The 25,478-nt window shown below is 40.3% G+C and overlaps 1 protein-coding gene across 4 annotated transcripts in view; it reads left to right on the forward strand.

Moving 5' to 3' along the window:
* Positions 1–25,478, forward strand: part of ATP13A3 (ATPase 13A3) — a 90,023-nt gene that overhangs the window by 59,527 nt on the left and 5,018 nt on the right. For 3 of the 4 annotated variants that reach the window (XM_058662097.1, XM_058662099.1, XM_058662098.1), the window contains 17 exons: positions 3,437–3,553; positions 3,969–3,986; positions 4,081–4,234; positions 4,339–4,459; positions 6,975–7,099; positions 8,900–9,075; positions 9,578–9,700; positions 9,780–9,859; positions 10,171–10,213; positions 10,318–10,427; positions 10,719–10,815; positions 11,685–11,757; positions 13,254–13,431; positions 14,665–14,852; positions 19,284–19,372; positions 22,162–22,242; positions 23,592–23,681. In XM_058662097.1, coding sequence (XP_058518080.1) covers positions 3,437–3,553; positions 3,969–3,986; positions 4,081–4,234; positions 4,339–4,459; positions 6,975–7,099; positions 8,900–9,075; positions 9,578–9,700; positions 9,780–9,859; positions 10,171–10,213; positions 10,318–10,427; positions 10,719–10,815; positions 11,685–11,757; positions 13,254–13,431; positions 14,665–14,852; positions 19,284–19,372; positions 22,162–22,242; positions 23,592–23,681 — 1,863 coding nt within the window. The remainder of the gene's footprint in view (positions 1–3,436; positions 3,554–3,968; positions 3,987–4,080; positions 4,235–4,338; positions 4,460–6,974; positions 7,100–8,899; positions 9,076–9,577; positions 9,701–9,779; positions 9,860–10,170; positions 10,214–10,317; positions 10,428–10,718; positions 10,816–11,684; positions 11,758–13,253; positions 13,432–14,664; positions 14,853–19,283; positions 19,373–22,161; positions 22,243–23,591; positions 23,682–25,478) is intronic. The other variant, XM_058662100.1, reaches the window with a different exon arrangement.

Here is a 25,478-nt window from a genome sequence, read left to right on the forward strand (position 1 = left end):
GGTTGGACTGTCCTCCTTGTCCCTCTTTCAAATAAATTGAGAAACAGAAACAGTCTCCATAAAGTTTTCTTCTGGCTTCTGAGTTACCTGTTTTGCTAGGATCTCTTTTTTCTAATATGTGCTACTGCTTTTGTTTGATCTCCTTGCTGCTTTTGGGTTTCACACAGTGCACCTGGATTGTACCTTCTGGTTCCAGATGGAGGTCTGTTTGACTCTGGGTGGTCAGTAATGTTTGTTTTTCCTTGTCCTTGGGAACTTTGTTGGTCCTGAAGAGCACCTCTAGATTGGGAAGGCCAGGGCCCTGCTGTGTTTGGAGCGTGGGGTCCAGGAACATACTTGAGTGTCAGAGGGACAATTGTATCCACTCCAGAGTGTTCCTGCCTCTGGAGCGCCAGCCCTGTTGGGAGCAGCTCTAATTTCTGGCAGTTTTAGAGAAGGATGCCTTATTTTTTGTTTTGTTTGTCTCAGCTGTGTTGGCTGAAATAATTGCACCTACCTCCTGATGCTCTGTGTCTGTTCTGACTGCTGTTTCCCTCACAATTACAACAATCAGCATTGCGGTTTACTCTTTGTCCCCAGCTTGTTTTGTTCTCTGTTAGCCTTGTTTTTTTCTTTTTTCATTTTAAAATTGTGAGAGGGAAAGGGGGTGGATGATTGAGTAAAGTGCTCTATCTGCCATCTTCTGAAATAAATACTCTTGAAAGTTAATCCTCAAAACAAGATCCTACTTCATTTACAGAAGGAAAAGCAAACTAGGCTGATGGATCTTCGACGTCTTGTAAAGCTTTTTTCTAGTTCAAGTTTTCAGAGGATTTAGAGTTCAGTATTGTGAATCTTCTTGAAAATTGATTAAATAAATAAATGTGTGCAGTGATTTTTGTTGGCCATGAGATGTTTTGATCTGTGATCTTTCCAGTTCTGACGTGTGAGTGGAATGATTTCCCAGAACCAGGTCCAAAATCTGTTTGATGTTACTGATGCAATGTGGGATGTGTCCCAGTTTCAGAGATGTTAAAATATAACGGCAAGGGATCGGCATGGTAGCTCAGCATGCTGATGCTTTGACTGCCAGCACCAGCGTCCCATAGGGGCTTGTGTCCCCGCTGCTCTGCTTCTGATCCAGCTCTCTGTTTATGTCCTAGAAAAGTAGTAGGGAATGGTCCAAAGCCTTGGGAACCTACAACCACATGGAAACCTGGAAGAGGCTCCTGGCTTCTGATGGGCTCAGTCAGCTCTGGTTGTTACAGCCATTTGGGAAGTGTGCCAGTGGGCGGAAGATCTCTCTATGTGTTTCTCCTTCTCTTTGTAAATCTGAATTTTCAGTAAATAAAAAAATATGTAAATAAATACTTTTAAAAAATTATGAAGGGGAAAAAGAAGTCTGATAGTTCACATACAGTTCTGTAACTGGTCACTGTTCCCTCATTCTCCTCAGTGATCTCTGGTTATAAGGCCAAATTAGTTTCTCTCCTATGTGTGTTTCATATAATTTTTTGTTTGAAATTTATATTAAATGGAGTTAGTAATTTGTCTTTATTTATTGAAAGGCAGATTTACAGAGAAGAAGATCTTTCGTCTGCTGGTTCACTCCCCAGGTAGCTGCAACAGCCGGAGCTGAGCCGAAGCAAAGCAAGGAGCCAAGAGCCTCTTCCATGTCTCCCACATGGGTGCAAGGTCCCAAGGCTTTGGGCTGTGCTCGACTACTTTCTCAGATCACAAGCAGGGAGCTGAATGGAAAGTGGAGCAGTTGGGACATGAACTGGCACCCATATGGGATCCTGGTGGTTGCAAGGCAAGGAGTTAGCCAGTAGGCCATCGCACCGGGCCTTTGAAATTGTTTTTTCATGGAAACATTTTAAAAGTAAATATCAGGGGCCGATGTGTCATAACAAGTTGGGTCACTCCCTGCTGCACCAGCATCCCATATGGATACTGGTTTAAGTCCTGGCTGCTCCACTTCTTATCCAGCTTCTTGCTAGTGCTCCTGGGAGAAGAGAAAAATGGCCCAAGTGTTTGGTCCCTGCTTCCACCTGGGAGACCTGGATGAAACTCTTGGCTCCTGGCTTTGGGCTGGCCCGGTCTTGTCACTTGTGGCCATTTAGGAAATGAGCCAATGAATGGAACATCTCTCTTTTTTTTTTTTTAAAGATTTATTTATTTTTTATTACAAAGCCAGATATATAAAGAGGAGGAGAAACAGAGAGGAAGATCTTCCGTCCGATGATTCACTCCCCAAGTGAGCTGCAACGGGCCGGTGCTGCGCCGATCCGAAGCAGGGAACCTCTTCTGGGTCTCCCACGTGGGTGCAGTGTCCCAATTCATTGGGCCGTCCTCAACTGATTTCCCAGGCCACAAACAGGGAAGCTGGATGGGAAGTGGAGCTGCCGGGATTAGAACCGGCACCCATATGGGATCCCGGCGTGTTCAAGGCGAGGACTTTAGCCACTAGGCCACGGTGCCGGGCCCTGGAACATCTCTTTTTAACTCTGTCTTTTAAATAAATAAAACAGGTCATCTTAAAATATTTCAAAGGCTTTGAAAAGTATTAGTTTAACTAGAAGTATTCAGACTGAAACTAAGCTCTCATGACTTTATCTTTTTTATTTTTTTATTTGAAAGGCAGATTTACGGAGAGAAGGAGAGGCTGATCCTAAGCCAGGAGTCAGGAGCTTCTTCTGGGTTTCTCATGTGGGTGCAGGATCCAAGGAGTTGAACTATTTTCTGCTAATTTCCCAGGCCACAAGCAAGGCAGTAGATCAGAAGTGGAGCAACGGGGACTAAAACTGGTTTATGTATGGGATGCTGGTGCAGCAGGCAGAGGCTTATGCCACAGCGTTACGCCACAGCTCTGTCTGGCTCATCTTTTCCTTTTTATTCTCTGCAAGCACTTCTGGCCACTGTGTCTGGACTTTGTATGTTTTTGAAGCCTGTGCTGTTAGCAGAAAAGAGGTCCTGAAGGCTGGCAGTATACTTCAGCAGGTAAAGCAGCAACCTGTGGCCCAGCATCCCATTTGGGCAGTGGTTCCTTCCTTTCCAGCTCCCTGCTAATGAGCTTGGGAAAGCAGCAAACGATGGCCCAAGTACTTGGGAACCTGGCACCCTTCTGGATGCTCCTGATTCCTGGCTTTGGAACAGTCTAGATCCAGCTGTTACAGCCGTTTGAGGAGTGATCCAAAGAGTGGAAGATCTCTCTTTGTCTTCCTCCCTCTCTCTCTGTCTCTCTCTGTCTCTCTCTTCCTTCCCCCCTCCTGTGGGTTGCTAGGTGTTTAATTAGCTAGCTTTATTTATGTTTTGTTTTACCCATGTATAGTAGTGTTCAGTTTGTTTTTGGACAGTAATTTTAAAAAATTTCCATAGAATGTCCATAATATTCCATTTAAAATGGAAACAGCAAGTTGAATCTTAAGAGACAGTGTGTGGAATGTTTTCCTTTCAGATTCTAGAAGAAGCAACTGAAGAAGAAACAGCTCTGCATAATCGGATCATGCCTACTGTGGTGCGTCCTCCCAAACAGCTGCTCCCTGAGACCACGCCTTCAGGGGACCAGGAAATGGTAGGAAGTCATGGATAATGTTATTGATGCTGTCACTTCGATTTGTCATTTTGAAATGTGACTGTAAGAGGAAGGTGCATGTCCTGTTTAACTCCATCACAGATACGAATGTTTAACTGCAGTTATCTGAAAGTACACAGCTCTGTTGTATCAATGACATTAGGAGAATTTAAAAATGTGTTCCCCTTTGTCTAATTTAGTACTTAACATTTTTGAAATATCAGAACATTGGAGATGTTCAAGAACACAGTTTTTAAAAGTAGGAGGTAGTAGAAAAATAAATTGTAACTTTGAAATAATCGGTTCTGAAATTTTCCAAATAAAGTTTTGTGAATGCTTATTAAGATTTTCATAACTTGTGTATGTTACTAGGTTTGGTCTAAATGAATTCTTCTTTTGTTTTATTTATTTTTAGGAGCTGTTTGAACTTCCAGTAAGTGAAGAAAATTTACTTGTAGCCCAGTGGTTTTTTCCTTTTTTTTAATTGAAGATAATAAATTCTTTGTGTAACTTTCGAAATTCTGTAGGCTGTTTATGAGATAGGAATTGTTCGCCAGTTCCCATTTTCTTCTGCGTTGCAACGTATGAGTGTGGTGGCACGGGTGCTAGGAGACAAGAGAATGGATGCGTACATGAAGGGAGCCCCTGAGGTCGTGGCCAGTCTCTGTAAAGCTGAAACAGGTGAGGAGATAGCCTGGCTTTGGACAACATCTTGGTGTTTATAGAGCTTTTGTATTAAGCAGTCTAAATTTCTAACAATGAAATTTTTCTTTTTTTAAAAAAAGTTCCTGTTGATTTTGAAAAAGTTTTAGAAGAGTACACTAAACAGGGCTTCCGTGTTATTGCTCTTGCACACAGAAAATTAGAATCAAAACTGACATGGCATAAAGTACAGAATATTAACAGGTAAGATTGAATGGCTTTCCTACTGTCTTTCCAATAATGTGTTGTTTATGTTTATGTAAGTCATGTGCAGCAGTTTGCATATAGTTGATCATTTACTAAATGTTTTGGGAATGTTTGCAAATATATGTAATGTAGTATTATTTTAGTTGATTAAGATAAAGAGTATGTATTTTCTGTATCTGATTTATTCTCATTCTATATTGACTGTCTATGTTTGCTAATGCTGTTCTATCCTTGTATGTATTTCCTTACAACTTTTCCAAACATTTTCAGTTTTGTTAACTATTGAGTGCCTACAATGTGTCAGACCTACTGCAGCAACAGTAAACAATTCTGCAGTTCCTTTTCCCCACGTGATCTTGCCATGAGTTACACAAGCAGTAGGCTTCTGAACCATCTCTCTGCAAATCTATCTGGAGTTAGTTGGTTTTACTGATTCCCTGCTTCCTTCCTTATGTAAATAGCAGGTTTTGAAAACACTCAGGGATTGTCATTTTGCTGCCATTACTGTAGATGGACTTACCCTTTGAGGAAAGCATTTTTGTTTTGGGGCATTTGATGGTATGCCCTAGCATTTTTTTTTTTTTAAGCACAAATGACCTATCTACTGATTTACCTAATTTGGCCATTTTTGGGAAAGATTCAGAGTGGTTTTTTCCAAACATCTCTAGCAGGTGCTCTAGCAGGGCATGGTTGTGAACCACAGATGTATATTTTCTATTCTAGTTCTTACAAAAGATACATTGGTTTCTTCTCTTTACAGCTTTACTTTTTGCTAGTTTCCTCTTTTTAAAAACTGGAATACCAGAAGTTCCTGAGCCTGGCTCTCTCATTCATCCTTCCATGCCTTTGGACAGGCTGACCCCTCCCAGAATACCTTATACTCTTCTGTCAACGTTCTTCCCCACCATCCTGCTCCAGCCCTTCCCCTTTTCTAATCCTTCAACCACAGCATTTTCTGCTTTCACTCTGTCTTGCAGGAATGGATTTTAGCATTTCTCTTATAGCCTAAGACCTTTTAAGTCTTGAATAGTTTACTGTTAATTAATTACAAAGTAAGATTTCCATGACTATATCATTCACCAGAGAGGTAGGAAACCAGCAGAAGCCAGAAATTAGTGCCTGTAGGAAAGTGGCTCAATATTTTGGACTGTAGTAGTTTCACAGGAATCTAATGCAATTTCAGGCTTTAAGACTTTTTTTAAAAAAGATTTATCTATTTTTATTGGAAAGACAGATATACAGATAGAGAAAGATCTTTGATATGCTAGTTCACTCCCCAGATAGCCACAACAGTGGGAGCTTCTTCCGTGTCTCCTTGGGGTGCCAAGTCCCAAGGCTTTGGCCCATTCTCCAGTGCTTTCCCAGAGCACAAGCAGGGAGCTGGATGGGAAGTGGAGCTGCCGGGATTAGAACTGGCGCCCATATGGGATCCCAGTGCTGGCAGGCAGAGTAGCTGATTGGGCCATCACACTAGCTTTTCAGGGAACTTTTATTGCTTGGAAAAATATGCTTTATCATCCATATCCTTTACATCAAATTGCCTAAATATTCTTCATTATATTTATTGTCCATTGTTACATATTTTTAAAGATTTTTAGGCTTCATAAATGTGTGTTTCGAGTACCACTGTTACTGAATTTTAATGTAAAAAAATCATTTTAATTGTGAGTCTGGAAATCTCTTCCCAGACTTCAAGCCCTCTTTCCCTACTGAAAGAGAACTACTCCTGGAACACAGTTTTGATAGCTTGAGTTTCCTGAAGAATGTGACTGCCCTTAAACAAACTTCGTCTCCATTGTAAGGCTAAGGCCCGTGTACTTTTTGTAGGCATCTCTTGGTTGCATATATGTTACTCTGAAAGTGCACCTGGAGGACAAAGCTCATGTCTTCCTGTCTGTCCTTCCAGTGACTACCACAGTCAACACTTGGTACATAGTGGATGTTGGACTGTGTCAACAGTAGTGTCTCGGTAGCTGCATTGCTTGTTTGTCTTCTAAAGAGCTCCTCTCTGGACTCGTGAGATTTCTTTCTACTGATCACATTTCTAAGATCAAGAATTAGTTTAGAGAATTAATCAAGGACTTGACAGTGAATCCTCTTTAACTGTATTGAATGTGCTTATGATATACAGTTACTTTAAATTAGAGTATTTTATTTGAAGGATAATGAAACGCTTTTGCACAGATCTACATTTTTGGAGGGGATGCAGGATGTGTGAATTCCTCAGTAGCAGCAGTTTAGTGTTTACAGAATCACACACTTTCAAATGACCCTTATGTTTAATGTCTCAAAGGTTAAAATTTAATGTCAAAAATCCACCTCTTCGGAATTGTTTTTCTCCTTTTAAATTTTTGAGATACTGAAGTCATAAATGCACACATGGTTTATTCAGCTTATAAAACATTTTAATATATAATTTATAGATATTTTCAATTGCTTTCTCAGCATAAAGAGAACAGGACTTGTGTTCTCATGACTAAACCATTATGTGTTAAAACTTCTTTTTCTGCAGAGATGCCATTGAAAACAACATGGATTTTATGGGATTAATTATAATGCAGAACAAATTAAAGCAAGAAACCCCTGCAGTACTTGAAGATTTGCATAAAGCCAACATTCGCACAGTCATGGTCACAGGTTAGACTCTACAAAAGAACACAGAAAAAAAAAAAAAAAACAGTGTGACTCTTAGAGGCCAAGTTCTGTGATGTGCAGGAGTGATGAGTTAGTAATTAAAGCGTCATAGTGGCTCTTTCCTATGGTTGTCCTGTTTGAGCTCCGAGTACTTGGCCTGGCTATGAGACTGTATTATTCTTTTTGAGATTTAAGAAAATCTTTATAGAAAATTCAGTAAAATAGTGAAGGGCACACTATAAAAATTTAAATTTTGCTCCTTTTTATTCTTTAATCATGTATTATGGATGTTTGTAGATTTGTGTTCTCCATTAGAAATAGGAGTGTCTCGGATTAGGAATATGCCTTATTTATGCATTTGGATCCTTTATTCGTTTATAGAACTGCCATGTGCACAATTTATTAACCAGTAATTTGCTAGAATTACATTTATATGAGCATACAGTTACCCTGGCTTGAATTGATAATAAAATATTTTTTTATTTAGTTACTGTAGCTATGATATCCCCTAGTTTTGTTTAAAGATTTCTAATGTACGAGCTAGTGTTGTGGTACAGCAAGTAAACCACCACAAGCAGTGCCAGCGTCCATGCGGATACTGTGTCCCAGCTGTTCTACTTCCAGTTGAGCTCCCTGCTAGTGGCTTGGGAAAAGCATCAGACTGTGCCTCGTCCACCCACACAGGAGACCCATTGAACCTCCTGGATCTTGGCTTTGTTGTGGCTCACCTCCCAGAAAGAGTTTCTGTCCAATTCTTCCACATGGGGTGATAAGGGACCAAAGAATTGGGGCTTCTTCCCTTGCTTTCCTAGGCACATTACCTGGAAGCTGGCTCCAAGTGGAGCAGCTGGGTCTTAAATAGGTATCTCTCTTTGGGATGCGGCTATTTGCAATCTGAGGTTTACCCTGCTGCACCACAACACTGGCCCCTCTCCTGATATACTATTGATATAAAATTACTTCTTGTCCTTAGCGGTATGAAACTGGCAACTCTCTTTTGTTTCTTTTCTCTTTCCTTTAGCAAATAATGAGATATAAGATTCTTCATGATGAAAGAGTATAGCACACTTACAATATATAGCTCCATATTGCCAAGTTTGTTGGCATCCATAAACTCTTAGTACTAGAGACCCCTTTGTCTCCACGCACTTTCTGTCTGCATCTCTTTTCCTGCGGTGACAGAATATGGCTTTGTGAAGGCCACAGGAAGAAACCGGTAGATACGGTGTGTGCGGATTGGAGGAAGAAGTGCCTTACCATTCGATTGTAGTAGCTGTGGGTTCCCCCATTGATTTGTTTCTCTTTTATAATCTTGTCCTTGTTTTCGTGAGTTCTTTCCTTCTCATGACTGAGAAGTTGCCTCTCTTGCTTCTTTATAGCGACTACTGCAGTTCTGAAGTAGTTTTTTGGTAGCTCTGGCTGTTGTAATTCATCCTGCTACACCATATGCACTGGTGTTACAGCACAGTGTACCACTCACTAACCCCACAGTTATCTCCAAGTGTGTTTCTTGAGCCCCTGCTCTGTGTGTAGGTCCCTTCCAGGTGTTTTGTGGTACAATTAGCAGTGCATGACTGAAACAGATTATTGTATTTCTCTTTAAAATTATGGGTTGGAATGGTTATCTGTGCTTGTATTTTTGAGACCACTGTTGATAAGTATTCCTTGAATTTGCTGCTTTTAAACTTCAAGGGTCAGGACTGTACATGATCCTTTCTGCCCAATCCGTTCACTGGGAGGAGTTGTTTGAGATTTGTATATTGCCATTTTTATTTAATGCATTTAAAATATTTTAAAAACTAGGTGACAACATGTTGACTGCTGTTTCCGTGGCCAGAGACTGTGGGATGATTCTACCTCAGGATAAAGTTATTATTGCTGAAGCATTACCTCCAAAGGATGGGAAGGTGGCCAAGATCAACTGGCATTATGCAGACTCGCTGCCCCAGGGCAGCAGCGTACCAGCCATTGACTCGGAGGTAATGTCAGGAGCACTTGGTCTTTAGACGCCTGCTTGCTGGAAGTGAATTTTCACAAATTAAAAATCAGGCATCACAGAATAGCAGAGCGAAAACTAAATGCAAATAGAGGCTTCTGGAGGTAGGGATGAGTCAGCACTGAGATGAAGCCAGAAAACTCAGTGTATAAAATTGAGACCCAATGCTTCAAAGTGTGAGAATCCCAAATATTTACCCCATTTTAGAAGTAATTAGTGATAGATCATGCATGTGTGTTGTTAAAACTCAGTTTTGTGAATCATTTGAAATTGAAGTAGTAGTTGATCTTAAGTTCTTATTTTTTTCTCCCTTAATAAACATTATAGCTAATTTAACAATTGAATTTTCTTTTACTTTTAAAACATATTAAGTGTTTAATTTCTGGTGTAAAGTGTCAAAATGAAATAATTTAGTTTTGAAGAAGATGTAGGATTGTGTTGCCTAGTCTGGCTGCCTGAGTGTTGCTTTCGACTCTCTCACACAGGTGATTCCAATTAAATTGGTTGATGATAGCTTGGAGGACCTGCAGTTGACTCGTTACCATTTTGCAATGAATGGCAAATCATTTTCTGTGATACTGGAGCATTTTCAAGACCTTGTACCTAAGGTAGGCTGTTTGGTATATGTAGACTTCTACGTAAATACATAGTGAGCTATATTTTTCAAAAATCCCTATTTTTTTCCAGTTGATGTTGCATGGTACTGTTTTTGCTCGTATGGCACCTGATCAGAAAACACAATTGGTAGAAGCCCTGCAAAATGTAGAGTAAGTATTGGTGGATTATTTTGTTTCAAGGCCAGATAATTAATATTTCTCATGTATACACACACACACAGAGGTTAGGGGGAGAGAACAACTATGAGAAGGTGTGTACTATGACAGAGCTAGAATAATCCCTGGTTATTTCACTGCAGGCTGTTGCTTGCAGAGCATCAAGTCTGATCTTTGTGTTGGAAAGCTTGATCTGTCCACCAGGGGATTCCTGATGGTAGTCCTTAATGATACAGTTAGAGAAATCATAAGCTAAATATTGGATATTTTAAGAAATAAAAATCTTAAAATCATTTGTCTTTTAGTTACTTTGTTGGGATGTGCGGTGATGGAGCAAATGATTGTGGTGTAAGTATAGTTTCTATATCTTTAACTTTTAGCCTAACCTTGTCTTAACTTTTAGCCTAAATCACATTCCTAAAACTTAACTATTTTTTTTTTGAAACCTGCAGGCTTTGAAGAGAGCACATGGAGGCATTTCTTTATCAGAACTCGAGGCTTCAGTGGCATCTCCCTTTACCTCCAAAACACCTAGTATTTCCTGTGTGCCAAACCTCATCAGGTAATATAAATGAAGGATGTTCTCATATTTGGGTGTTGCTGTAATAATACCACAGGAAAAGTTATCATAGGAATGTGGATCTTCTAGTGGGACATAGCTCATCTGTGCTGTATCTCAGGAACAAATCACTGATTCTCATTTCTTCTGCTTCATTTTGGTTTGGCTCTTTTGGTAGACTGGCACTCTGCTGTAGTGGTTGCGTGGTGATGTGCACCTGTCAGGATACGTCAGTGTGGTGTGGAGAAGCAGTTTTAGGTGCCTTTGTTCACATACCAGTGTTTCTCTTCACAGGGAAGGCCGTGCTGCTTTGATGACTTCCTTCTGTGTGTTTAAGTTCATGGCTCTATACAGCATTATCCAGTACTTCAGTGTTACTCTCCTGTACTCTGTGAGTACTGACATTGGGTGGCTAGGACGTTGAGCAGATGTGGTTGAACTTGAGTGCATCCGTTAGTAATGGAATTTATGTGAGCAGTATCTGTGAATTTACTTTCATTTACTTTAGTTTGAGTAGCACATTGATAATCTCATGAAGCTAAGATAACATTTTTTTTTTAAGCAGAGAACTGTGATTCAAGCTTTATGAATAAAAGATGGTTGTATTCTTTCTTGCCATTAGTACAGAGTGGCGTCTTTCATTAGAACTTCTCGAAATGCTGAATTGTAGCGCTCTTTACGATTGTTTTACTTACCTAATAGGAAAAGGGCAGATTGAGGAAAGTTGTTTCAGCAATAATCTAAAGAAGTTTATGCCTTTGGAGGAAAAGCATACAGAGGTGTTCTTAGGTGTCTGTGCTGAGTTTTGTAGTGAAACTAGTATCTCACTGTAGATTTTTCTCTTAGGTGAACATTAGTGACATATCCTAGAGAGTTTTTGTGAATCTATCCCATTTTACTATTTGTAGAAAATATCAGAAGGGATGGTGTTAAATATTAAGGAAGCTTCAAGATACTAATTTTGGACAGTAATGAATATTGTGAGTAAAAGTTTGTGCTTGCTTTTTGGCCAGAAACTCTTCCAAAGTTTTTATTGAATAAATTTTAAGGAGATGTGTTTTTTTTTAAACTAACATAATAAATCTGATGTTTGTAAATATGTTATATTTAACTTATATCATAGGCAGAAGTATTTCAGCTTTTAAACAGGTCCAAATGACGTTTTGAAGTTGTGATTAAAGGGATTGGAGGCTAAAACATGGGGACAGTGCTGCATAAATAGTTCCTGAAAATAACTGTGTTTTAAAATTACTTTTGTAGATTCTGAGTAACCTAGGAGACTTCCAGTTTCTTTTCATTGATCTGGCAATCATTTTGGTAGTGGTATTTACAAGTAAGCATTTTGCTTTTTTATTGATTTTGACACATGAAATTCTGATGTAATTTATTAAACATTTGTAAATTCAACTGATGAAACATAACTTATCCCATTCCACATTCTTTGTTAATGTGTTATTTTACTAGTCCTTGTTTCTATATTTTTTTCGAAATACTTCAAAGCAAGTTTTGAGTGCTCATGCCCCTTTGCCCCTGCATATTTCAGAATATATTTCCTAAAGGCAAAGCCAGTCTCTTCAATAACTAAATATAGTTATGATAATCAGGAAATAGAACATTTCTATAACATTGTGTAGTCTAAAGCCTGTATTCAGGTTTTATTATTTGTCCTAATAATGTTCTTCATGCCTGTTTCTCCCTAGTCCCCTAGATTAGAACAAGGGTTTATGTCAGGCCCATGAAGTTCAGGTAGTTACCATGTTGCTTCATTTCTCAGTCTTTGTGGGCGTCTTTATAAGATAGCGTAGGCCAGTGAATGTAGTTTATCTGATTCCCTTTCCTTAAACTCAGGCTGTGAATGTTTGTTTAGAGTAATGCAGAACTGGTGCTGTGTCCCTGTAGACACGTTGTGCAGGAGGAACAAGGTGTTGATTTGTTCCAGTATTAATGATACTAAGATCAAAATCAAGAATGATAGTTATGGGATATGACCCACTGAATAAATAAAAATCAACAAATCCGTAATGGAGGTAAATCATTTAGAGAGATAAGAAAGCTCTGTAGTACTGAGTGGAAAGAGTCTAGGGGAGAGACAGTGTTCTTGTTGGCCTTTGAGGGGAGCTGCTCTTATGCGCTGTAGGATGCTTGGCAGCGTGTCTGTGTCTACCCCGTCTAGACTTCTGGAACGCTGACCAAGTTTTGACAGATGAACATATTCAAGATTGATAGCCTCCAAGTTAGACAGTCCTTAGTAGACGACAAAACTCTACTGATTGGAACTTTGATGAGGAGTAGGCTGTTAGCACAGACTCAGAATATCTTTTTAAAGTTATTAATTGGGAAAAATGGAAACTTTCCAGTGAAAACCTCCGTGGGCACCACCTTAGTAAGGGATCAAAGTATGTTTATTTTGTTGGTAGCATATTTACTTTGCTCCAAATCTTTGCTACTGGCAATGTCTTTTTTTAGGAGAAAGAAATAACATAGTATTCTAACTGTAGCTTTATAATTCAGTTCTCACAAAAATAATGGGCTCTTAAAAATAATTGAGTGCTGATAAGTGTTTTAATATTTATGCTTTTATTTAGTGTTTTTGTTTGTACTAGTATTTCGTCTGAATTTCCATGGCAATGTGGGAGTTACTCCTGAAGCATTTTGGAAATGTCTAAGTTGTTTACATTTACAGATTATTTACATGTATGTAAATACATGTCTCCTTTGGAGACATTTGAAAACATTGTTAGACAAAGGTAACTTTTTTTTAGTGGGTCTGACAATGCTTTGTATAGTGACAGATTAATTTACATATGAAACTTTTTCTTTTCAATGCAGTGAGTTTAAATCCTGCTTGGAAGGAACTTGTGGCGCAAAGACCACCTTCCGGTCTCATATCTGGGGCCCTTCTCTTCTCCGTTTTGTCTCAGATCATCATCTGCATTGGATTTCAGTCTTTGGGATTTTTTTGGGTTAAGCAGCAACCTTGGTATAAGGTGTGGCATCCGCATTCAGAGTAAGTTGATCAGTCCATGTACAAATCAGTGTGTGTGAATGTCTAGGAGTTTATATTGAGGTTGGCATGCAGCTTGAATTAAACACTTAAATAGTTTGGCCTGTAAACACTTTGTGTGATGGTAATTCCAGTGTAATCTATTTACTGCTGTTAGCAGCACAGTGCCATAGATTGTGTAAGATACAAAGAAAAAAATATTTTTTTTTCCTCACAGGTGTGGTTTAGAGTTGAAAGGCCATACTGGGTGGTGGGTTTTTTACTGGCACAGTCCCAAGATGGCACAAGATATCCAGTGACCAGACAGGGATCTCACAAGAGACTTCTGCAAGCTGGCTTCTGTAGCTGACTCACCTCATTCTTCATTTCCTTCTTCAGAGCCTTGATTTTCTAAGCTGTAAAATGAGGAAGTTGGAGTTAACTACTAGTGTCTCTTCTAAATCCCCAGTGTTTTTTACTTTCTACTCCTTATTTAGGAGTTTTAAAACAACATTTTAAAACAACATCTTTTTTAAGATGCTATTTTTATGTTTATTTGTTTATGTGTAACACTTCACAGATTATAACAAATTATAACAATTAATGTAATTTTGTTGAAGATAATTTTAAGATGCTAATGTTTTAATTTGAAAAGAAGTATCTGTATTTGACATCTTTGGAAATATTTTTAAAAATTAACATTTCTGTACATGCAAAGAAGGCTGGAGAAAGGAAAGGTAGAATTGTTGAGAATTTTTCCAGAGCTCCCTATCCCTTGTTACCATGTGTCTATAGTGATTCATGTCTCAGGCATGGATTCTCATACTCAGTTCTGTATGTGCGCAGCAGAGCTGCCCACTCGGGAGGGAAATGAGGGAGCGCTCCTGCGGGAGAATGTCGAGGGCGTCTCAGTGCCAGGGGCTTGCTGGTCATTCTTACAAGCCAGCTTCCTCAGGCCCCTTTGTAGCCCAAGGTGGAGCAGGTGTGCCCATGTTGACAGCTGGGGAAAAGTGGTCGACCTTGGTAACGTTACTCCCCAAATAGAGTGTTTGTTAAATAGCTTGTTAACTGATGAGACGGTCTGACTAAAAGGAAAAATCCTTAATGATTCTCTACCTGGTCCATATTTCGTGTTTATTGTTGGACCTTCTGCTATAAATAACATTTTATTTCTATTTTTTTGAGGCAGTTAAGATGAAAGTGATCTCTTAGAAATACGTATTGTGTTTACTAATACAAAAATTTTGTGTGTTTTAGTGCCTGTAATACAACAAGAAGCCTATATTGGAATTCTACACATTTAGACAACGAAACTGAACTTGATACACATAATATACAAAATTATGAAAATACCACAGTGTTTTTTATCTCCAGTTTTCAGTACCTCATCGTGGCAGTTGCCTTTTCAAAAGGAAAACCCTTCAGGCAGCCTTGCTACAAGAATTGTAAGTTTGGTATTGATTGTGGTTTCTGCCATCCCCCTTCCTTTAATGATACTGAAGGAGAGTTGTACCTGTCCTTCCAGAGAAGAGTAGATCTTTACAGATGGATGAGCCCACTTAGTGATGTAGGGGTTTGCTGCCTTGTCTTTCATGGGAGTTTCTTACCCTGAATTTGAAATGAAAGCCACCAGTGCTGCTTTCCCATGTCCTGTTGCTGCTTCTGGCACTTGGTTTCTGCAGCCTGCTGTGGGGGGAGAAAGCAGGCTCGTCCCTGCAGTCGGTGTCTGTGGTCCTCCTCCTGGGAGGTCTGGGCAGTACTGACTGGCCTGTTTCGGACAGCTGCCGTGTCCATGCTCTTCGCTGGAGTCCTTGCGCAGCGCTGTGGAGCAGAAGCTTAGGACCATGTGGACCCATCTGCTTATGGCGATAAGACACAGCAACTTACAGACTTCTGTAGTGTCTTGCAGTGAAGAGCAACTGTTTTTGAACTGTAGCTGTGACAGGATGTCAGTGTTCCAGGTGGGAAATGTCAGGTTGTGGACTTAGTGTGTCACTGACATAACAGATTCCAATCTCTATCTTTTGTTGGAGTTCAGGAAGCGTTTTTGTTTAGCTGGTCTTGCTACTTTTGTTAACATTTATTATTTAGTTATGTATTCCCATGTAACTGTATTGATAACTATATTACTGAGAACTATATTAAAAGCATATTGTAAGGTAAAAAGCCTTCCACAGGAGACTGTCACTCTACTACATTTTTCAAAGTTATGTGTAGTCATTGAAAGATAGAGAAACCAAGAGAAGGAGAGCTTTCATCTGTTGGTTCACTCTTCAAATGACCCCACCAGCCAGGGCGGGCGGGCTGACACCAGGAGCCTGGGGTCCCATCTGAGTCTCCCATGCGGGTGGCAGGGACTCAGGTAGTCTTCATCTTCTGCCTCCCAGGTGCATTCACAGGAAGTTAGATCAGAATCAGAGTGGCCAGGACTGGATCTCAGACACTCCAATACCGGACAGAGGTGTCCCAGGTAGTAGTCTAATACAAATACACAATACCTTCCCCATCGTTGTACTTCAGAGAGGATTTCATAACTGAAGTTTAATAGCTGTAAATTGAACTTAATAATTAAAGTTGGAGTGAGTGTTTTATGTAGTTTTAGGTACCACGCCTGCGTCCGAGAGCCGGATTCGAGTCCTGGCTCTGCTCTCTGTTCCAAGATTCCTGCTATTGCACATTTGGGGAGGCAGCAGTGAAGACTCAGGTAGTTGAGTGCTGCCCTCTTGGGACACAAGGTTAAGTCTCTAGCTCCTAGCTTTGTCCTGGCCCAGCCTAGCACACTGCAGGCATTTAGAGAGTCGTTCTGCTAGAGGGAGCTCTCTTTGTGTTCCTGCCTTTGAAATAAAGTAAAAGTAATAAATATTTTTTTTTCTTTTTTAACTTTAGGTGACAGCATTGTGGCATAGTGGGTTAAACCACAGCCTCTGCAGTGCTGGAACTCCATGTGGGATATTGGTTCAAGTCCTAGCTGCTCTGTTGCTAGTCCAGTTCCCTGCTCATGGGCCTGGAAGGCAGTGGGGATGGCTCAGATGCTTGGACCCCTACGTCACGTGGGAACCTGGATGGAGTTCCTAATAACTGCTTTCTCCCAGCCCTAGCCAGTGTGACCATTCAGGGACTGAACCAGTGGGTAGATCATCTCCCTGTCTCCCCATCTCCCTTTCTCTCTCTCTCTCTCTCTCTCACTGTACCAAATAAATAGATAAAATAATTTGTAAATAACATTTAAAATAGTTTTCAAAACAGGAACAAAATCAGTAGGTATTTTTTTAAATAGGTACGTTTTTAAAAAATTATCAGAGGTGGAACTACAGAGAGAGAATGGCACAGGTGGGCAGGGTTTGCCTCTGCTAGCTCAATACCCTAATGCCTGTGACATCAGAAACTGTGCAAGCCAGGAATGGGAACTCAGTCCAAATCTCCCTCCTAGGTGACAGGAAGCTAATGATTTGGGGCATCAGTGGTACTTCCCAGGGTGTGCGTTAATAGGAAGTTGGAGTCAGAGGCAGAGCTGGGAGCTGAGCCCAGGACCTCTGATAATGGAATTCAGGCATCTGTTGACCCGTGTCTTAACCACTAGGCCACATACTTGTTTCATGGTAACTTGAAGCTTACGATTAGGGGTTAGATGTGCCTGTTGTTTTGGGGGGGCACAACAGGAAAGAGACATTGGGGAAGAATTTTCTGTGTATTTCTTAGGTAAGGTTTTATTTACCACTTACTGAGGAGAGTATCAATCCAGCTCTTGAGGATGCCTATCGTGGTGCTGTATCCCGTCCAGAGGATCTGGTGTCGTGTCTGTGTTGCCATAAGCTGGATCTTATTGCTTTGAGTTCACATATTGCTTTACCCTTTGAGGTCTGAAAAATTGCTTTCCTTTGGGATCTTCATATCTGCTTTCTTTGGGTAAAAGAATTTGACCCTGAATACCTTATTTATGTTCATGTAATTTTATGTATAAATTGATGTGAAACTAATTTTTAACTTGGGGAACATTTCTCCCCAGCCCGCAGTCACTAAACAAAAAGTTTGTTTCGGTAATTGTCTTCTGGTACAGAGTAAAGTTCCTCAGTGATTGCTTGGAGGAGTCGCTGCAGCTGAGAGCCAGCTGGTAGACTCTCTTAATTATTCCATTCTTGGTTGAGACTGTTACTGATTTTTAAATTATGTGCAGTTATATTAATCTGCTAGCCATCTATCTTTCAACTGTTAGACTCTGTTTTCTGATTCTCTCTGCCTGTACTTCAACCTGTTCGTCACATGGTGCCTTGTTTTGAATAATATCTTTTTCATTTTTATTTTAGATTTTCAAAAGTAAGATCAAGGGTAGTTGTGTGGAGAAACATAAAATTTGAGAAACACTGTTTAGGTAGATGGAAGAGGTTTGTTTATGAACCTGATAAATTTCTCACAATACAATACACCTGGGCCAGGAGCTAGATCGTAAATCCTATTTTGCTATAGTTGTAAACGTATAGTTGAGGTTGAAAAATATTTTGTGTGTGAGAAACTTGTTGAAGTAGAGCTGTTTTTTTATATCTGTATCTCTGGCATTTGTATTCTGATCATTTCTTTCTTCCTTTTACTGACTTATCTGTCTTCTACCTGGCATGTTTCAAATACTTTAACCATTACTTCAATGACTAGCTTATTTTAGTTACTGCTACATTTGTGAAATAGATTGTTTCATTTCCTCCTTGCTATGTAGTAGAATTTTAAAAAGCACAAGTTAAGAAACAATTACTTTTTACCCAATTTGTATTCCCCGCAGTTTTTTTTCCAGTTGGTTAGTGGCACATGGTAAAATAGTTTTTCCATTTAGGTGTAAATGTTAGTATTACTTTCTATCTAAACTGCTAGACTTATGCCTGTGTGTACTCCCACACGCACACATATGTATTTGTACATGCACACATATATCTAGCATGGTTATAGAACAATAAATAGTGGCATATAGTTTTGAACTGACGTATTATCAGTTTATAGTTACTTCTGGGACTCCCGCATTGAAAGATAGCATTGAGATCCTTCATTATCAGTCAGGCAAAGGGATATTAAATTCTTTACCCTGTCTGGAGATGCCTCGAACAAGATTTGTTACATGTGGTCTTGCATTGACTTCAGATGGGACCTTCTAAATAAACATCAAATCAATGCAAAATAAGTTTATATACATGCATGTATGTTTGTGTTTGACAAAATGCTATGAGCAGGGAGTCTTATTTTCTGCCAGGAACCTCAAAGGCTGCTTGGTGGGTTTGCCATTGCCAGCGATCGCGCCAGGCCACAGGTCAGCTCACCTTTAGCAGAGTGGCTGCACTCATTCTCTTGCCTTTTGCCTAAACATTTTCTGTGAAAGTGTTTTCAGAATAAAATCACTGAAAAATGGGATTCAGTTGCCAGCATATATTTAATCAACTTTGAATACCTTTATTTAGAATGATGACATACCCAGTACAGAAAATGTTATTCATCATCTTTACAGTCAACAATAATTGTCATCTTTTGACATGTTGTGTTGTGTTTTGAGTGTTAATCTCAGTTTGTCACACAAAGTCTAATCTCTGACCTGTGAAGTATGTCTTGGCTTGATCATGAAGTTAGCTGTCAGGCAGCATGCACATAAATGTCAATAAAAGTCTGTCTCATTTTTAAAGTGTTTGGTTATTTTCTGAGCTTAGCAGGCTTTCTGTATTTATCACTATCACATTGCACACATACAAGAACTGCTTCTTATTCCAGGAAATAACTACTACTCCCTCAAGTGACATAGAAATATTAAACAACAGATTTAGGCTCAGCAGTATTCCGGTTGTTATTGGATACTTGCTTATTTAAAAGAACTTCCTAATTTAATTTTTATTTTTCTTTTCCAGATTTTTTTGTTATATCTGTGATTATGTTATATGTTTTCATATTATTCATCATGTTGCATCCAGTGGCCTCTGTTGACCAGGTTCTTCAGGTAAGGCCTCTTCCTGTTCACTGCTGCTTGTCTGGTGGCTGAAAGTGACTGGGGTGGCGGGCATAAGACGGTAACGGGAAGTGACGTCTCAGCATTACACTCAGCTTAAACCTCTGATTACAAGAGCTGAAGCTGCAGGCCCACTTTGTGCTTTTTACATTATTGGGGAAAGAGACTAAGCTATCTACATTTTTTCTTTTAGGATCTATTCTTTCTAGTTTTCTAAGATACACTCTAGAAGTAATGAGCATAATTAAAATAGCCCCTTTTATTGATACCTGTGTTTCTTCTTCTGGTTCGATTTTTCTTTGTCTATGAAGAAATGCCCCTGGGTCTTTAAACACACACAAAAAATGTTGCTTCTGGTATCTGGTTTCTTTTGTACCAGCCTACTTCTTGAGTGGGTCCCGCGTGCTGTCTGTCTGCTGGCCTTGAGTTCTGCCCTCTGCTCACTAAGAAGTCTGTGGATGCTGCAGTAGTTGGTTTATATGCAAAAGAATAGGCATGTATAGATGTGTTGTTAAGCACAGTAATCAGAAAATAGTGATGGTCCCGTGGATTCATTACCGGTCAGTAAGGCACTCTGATGAATCTTTCCCCAGACATTCTGAGGATTTTTTCCACTTACGGATATTCCAGAAATGTTATGGAGCAGGAGGACAGGAAGAGGCTTGTATCCCAACCCTGGAGACACCCAGATCCTCACCTAGGACTATCAGCATGGGCACCAAAGGCTGTATCCCAACTGCCAAGGAGACTACTGGGAAATGGAATGCCCTCATAGGCTGAGAACTCTGAGCTCATCCATTCCCTTTCAGAACTCCTACACGGGATGGAAGAAGCCCAGATCCTTCCTCACAGGATCTAATGTCATTGGAACAATAGCCAGGAGCCCTGAGCAGACCTCAGAAACAGAAGAACAGCAAACTTCCTTTAGAACTCAGGAGAGGAGCTTTCTCTAGTCTTTTTGTTTTTTTTCTTAACTTAGTTCCAACTTTGGATCCCCACCCTCTCTTGCAATGACCACCAGGGTCGCTCCAGAGGCCCCCCCCCCAAAAAAAATTAGATTAGATAGACAGAGACCAATAAGGAAAGCTTAGAACAGACAGGAAATGTTCAGCTAGGACTCACATATACCTTACTAGGTAGGACACAAAGATTAGTTACTCCTCACTAAGGTATTGAAGATTTCTCTGCACACCCCTCCTAAAACTTTTCTGCGCCCCAATCGTTAACAGTTATAAAGTTATAAGCCTATTTGGACTATCATAAATTCACCAAGTTCAATAAAAGTCATGCTTCAATACTGTAAGCTGCTAAATACAAAAATTAAAACAGACATGAGACAGCTGAATAATACCCTATAACCATTTTAAGGTATATAGCAGCCGGATGTGTAAAAACTAAACTTGAAATGTCAATGAAGTAGTCACAGGATGAGGTTAAGAACTTGCACTTTATAACATATTAGACTCAATACTATACCAATTAACTCCATAATATTGTAAATCGTTGTTGATGTTGTGTTGTGAGTTTTCATTGGAGGGGATGATATTCTGCCAGCTCTATTTTCAGACTAGGGATGGTCTCCCAGTGAAACTATTGAACTTCTCTGGACAGTAAGATGCTGGACTCTATGCATGGTACATGCTCGAAATGTAGGAACCATGACTGGATTTGAACTGTACTACTGCAACACTGTGGAGGAATCCAACATGGGGGGAGGGTATGGGGAGGGGTTGTGGGAATCCCAGAGCCTATGAAACTGTGTCACAAAATGAAATTTAAAAAAAAAACTAATTAGATTTTAAAGTGGAAACTTAGATTATATTTTAAAAATTAATACTTAGGCTTTTTTTGGTGGGGGGTTGGTAGGAGGACGAATGGACTCTTGTGTGCTGTGTACTCTGAATGCCAACAGTGGCTGAGACTGACCAGGCTGAAGCCAGGAGCAGCATGCTCAGCCCAGGTCTCCACCCCCAGCCATCATCTGCTGCTCAGGATGTGTCAGCAGGAAGCTGGAGCAGAGCCATGTCGAGCCTGGACATGGACGTCTGAGCCGGCATCCAGAGCTCTGGGCTAAACTCCCGCCCGGTCTGCATAGTTCGTTCATGAGTGTAGCTTTATAATTATGTGAGTTTTGACCAGTGCTTCATAATTATTAGATTGGTATCTGCCTCATTGTTTAAAGACAAGATTTTATTTTAAAAGTGGGACTGATTGGAAACGGAGTACCTGCTTGAGAGCATGGACTTTGAGGCTGAGTGAATAGATTTTTTTTTTTTTTATTGGAAAGGCAGATATACAGAGAGGAGGAGAGAGAGAGAGGATGATCCTCCATCCGATGATTCACTCCCCAAGTGAGCCGCAACGGTCGGAGCTGAGCCAGTCCGAAGCCAGGAGCTTCTTCCGGGTCTCCCATGTGGATGCAGGGCCCCAAGGCTTTCAGCCGTCCTCAACTGCTTTCCCAGACCACAAGCAGGGAGCCAGATGGGAAGTGGAGCAGTTGGGACCAGAACCAGCACCCACATGGGATCCCGGCGTGTACAAGGCGAGGACTTAAACCACTATGCTATGGCGCCAGACCCAGAATTTCTCCCTAAGCTTAGTCACCTTTCTTAAACCTTGGGTTGGTTCAGCTTTGCCATTTGGAAAAGATGGGTATCTATGGCACTGTGGTTAAGTGGATAGTATGTGACAGTATGTGGTACGTAACAGGAATTGAGTAAATTTGGAAATCATGTCATATCAATTATATGCAATAAACTTGAAAATTGCTTGTCTTGCAGATAGTGTGTGTGCCGTATCAGTGGCGTATAACCATGCTCATCATTGTTATTGTCAATGCCCTCGTGTCTATTATGGTGGAGGTAAGCATTTCAAATAGGTCCTTGGGTACCTTGTTTGGGGATTCTTGGTGATTTAATGTTACATGGGAGAGAGGACAAACAATGTTCCAGATGCCCACACAGTCAGTCTAGGTTTCATTTTAAGTGACTTCATTTAGACTTCTCACCGTTTTCATGAACTGACAGTAGTCATATTAAGAGATGTCACTTAGCTGCATGCATACAGATAGGAGAAAATTAATAGGTGACAATTCAGAACTTAATGATGAGTAGAAAGGAGAGAAGTTTGCTGCCCTCATAGCGTGTGTGAACTGATGGACCAGTGACTTGGATATCAGAGTAGGGAGCGTACCATCTGTATAGGGGAAAGGCAGGGACTTTGTAAAGTAAATATTAACAGTGAGTTTGTTGGAAATGTAGAATTGTGACTGTGAAGGACTTACCTGGCTCGTCCTTCTTCATGTTTACTTCGGAATGACCTCTAGAGGTCCTGAGTATGCTTTGCTCCATCTGTCTCTTGAAGTGCCCCTCCCCCCCCATCAGGACTGCCTTGAGGCCAGCATCTCTAGAGGGAGCTAGCAGTTCTCACCGACTGCTTAATAATCCGTTTTTTGTAGAATGACTAATAAATCACATCTGCTATAGCACTATAAGAAATGGAAGAGAGATATGGCTGTGATTTTTAAATTTAGAGTTTTATAATGTAGGCTTTTAAGTGAAAATTGAAGTCTTTTATCAGGAAATATATTAAAGTAGTGATAATTGCTCTGGTCTGAAAAGTGCCCCAATTTCAGCAAGTGTTTAAAACATGACTTGGTATTTAAATTTGGGTTGTAGTGGATAGCACAAATATTGTTGCACTGACATTGAAATCTTTTTTCTCTGTATTGATGCTAGAAAGTCAGATATAAAAATGTTCTGTTTCTACAGTATAAGTTCATCTTTTCACTCAGATACAATTTGTTATTCTTACTATCTAAGGAGTATGTATATTAGATGGTGAGGAAATCGTACATATTTGTAGATACAGAATTAGTAGTTGATACTGAACAAACGTAACTCGTGTTAAGGAAAAGGCTTCAGATTATAAGCATTGCTTTAATAACAAAGCTATGCCAAATTTGTCTGAAAGCCGTATTTTCTAGAAAATTTAAAAGTCCTATTTTGTCAAAAATTTATGATGATCTATATTTGTTGCCAAAATCCTGTTACTCTTTATCCCTTTGTGATATTAACTGCAATTGTGTGTATGAAAACCAAATCCTGTTTTTCACTAAGGATTCAACAGTGTGTAAGTATCTTGAAATGTACACATGAATAAAGGATGGCTTAGTCATTTTTGATTCCTAACTCACTGGACTATCTCTCAGAGCTTCTTCCTTGACATGGTCCTTTGGAAAGTTGTGTTCAGTCGAGACAGACCAGGAGACTCCCGCCTCACCACCACACAGGCTCCACAGGTTGGAAATCTGCGCTCGCTGCCAGTTCTTCACGTGCTGTGGCTCTCTGTCAGTTGTGTGCTCTGCTTTCCCAGAGTCTCCTGTTGTACGTTGCTTCAACCTTCTTCCTTATGCCTGGCGTTCTGTTTCCTGTGCGGAGCTCTAGAAAACTCATGACAAGCATTTGTTATGGGCTTTTCGGGGCTCCAGAAATGGCGTAATTCTCTCTTCCATTCCAATCCTGATCTGTGTGTGCCAAGGTCTTGTTCTCAAAGATGAGCGTTAATCTTTCTGCTTCTGTCTGCTTTCAGTTTTATGGTTTTGATTTTCATGAGTTCCACGAGAAACTAAATGAATTTCCTGTAAATGAAGTTTAAGTGGGAGTTGTTTCTTCTTGAATCAGAAACCAAAGACTAGAGGTTGGGGAAGTTTCTTGTCAGTTATTGTGCCTAATTTTGGTTGGCTTTTACCAACATAGGTCTGTCATTGTTTAGGAATGGGCATGTGTGTGTAAAATGTGTATGGGCAACTTGGTGGTAATAAAAAGAAGAGGAATGGACCCTAGTGTTAGGGTGCTCATGGTGGCTCTCAGTAGAGGGCAGAACTTGGACTTCGGCTCGGGCCTCGGAAAGGCTGGCAGTGGTTGGGAGGATGCCCTGGTATCCTGGAGTTGGGTCGCTCACTTATTTTCCACCCGCTTTTAGCTCAGTGGCAACTTGCTGAGCTTCCTTGTGGTAGTCCAGCAGGCCTAGCCTAGTGCCGCAGGGTGGCCTTGGAAGAGGCCTTCAGGGTACCCTTCTGTTTGCTAATGCTGTGTGGTACAGTGATTGTGTCATGATGCGTTCAGTCTCATCACCTTCAGCTGTTTCCTCTCAAAGGCGTGTGATACCGGTTGGCCTTTTATTGAACATGGTCAGAACTATACCACTGGCAGCTCAGTTCCCTTAGCTAAATCTTCCCTGAGAGTATGCATTTTTGCCCGCTTAGTTATCTCAGTCTATTACTTAAAAGGGTTAACTTTGACTCATGTCATCAGTCTTGTGTGGAGTGTTTATGTTGACAAGAGCCAGGCCTAGGAAAACATTTAGGTTGAGTTTTCAGGTTCTCCAGTGAGATCTCTAACTGTTGATTTTTTTAAGAAAAGAAAATACATGTTCTGAAAGTGAACTATATCCAGATTCCATCAAAAACAGTGTCATAAAGCTCTTTGAAAATAGTTGATTTGGAAACCTCTCTTCACTTTTCAACCAAAAACAAATAAAATCCTGTCGTTTTGCTAGGTGTCTTTTCCAGAAGTTTAAGTATTTGCCTTCCTTATTTTGAGAGCTTGTGTCTCTAGTCGTCCAGGGTGGATAAGCTGCTGGTCCCTGTGTTGACTATTCTGAGAATTACCAGGCAGTCATGAACTTGAGCTGTCCATTTCTGTGAGAATGACTAAGAAAGCTTTTTTTAAATTATTGGCTTTAGAAAAGAGAACTCATGGAACCTTTCAGCACAGAATGGTATACTTTCATCTTCTGACACTTTAAAAAATATATTTTTAAAGGGAGAATGGCAGAGAGAGGGAGAGACAGACAGGGATCTTCCATCAGCTGGTTTACTCCCCACGTGGCCATAATGGCCAGAGCTAGACCAGGCTAAAACCAGGAGCCTGAAATTCCATCTGGGTCTGTTGTGGCGGACAAGGGCCCACGTGCGTTGATCATTAGTGAGGACCTGGTTCTGAAGTGGAGCAGCTGATACTCCAAAATATGGGATGCTGATGTTGCAGGTAAAAGCTTAACCCACTGTGCCAAAATACTAGCCCCGGTCTTCTGG

This window comes from Ochotona princeps, chromosome 3 (assembly GCF_030435755.1).
Source record: "Ochotona princeps isolate mOchPri1 chromosome 3, mOchPri1.hap1, whole genome shotgun sequence".
In the NCBI taxonomy this organism is placed as follows: Eukaryota; Metazoa; Chordata; class Mammalia; order Lagomorpha; family Ochotonidae; genus Ochotona; species Ochotona princeps.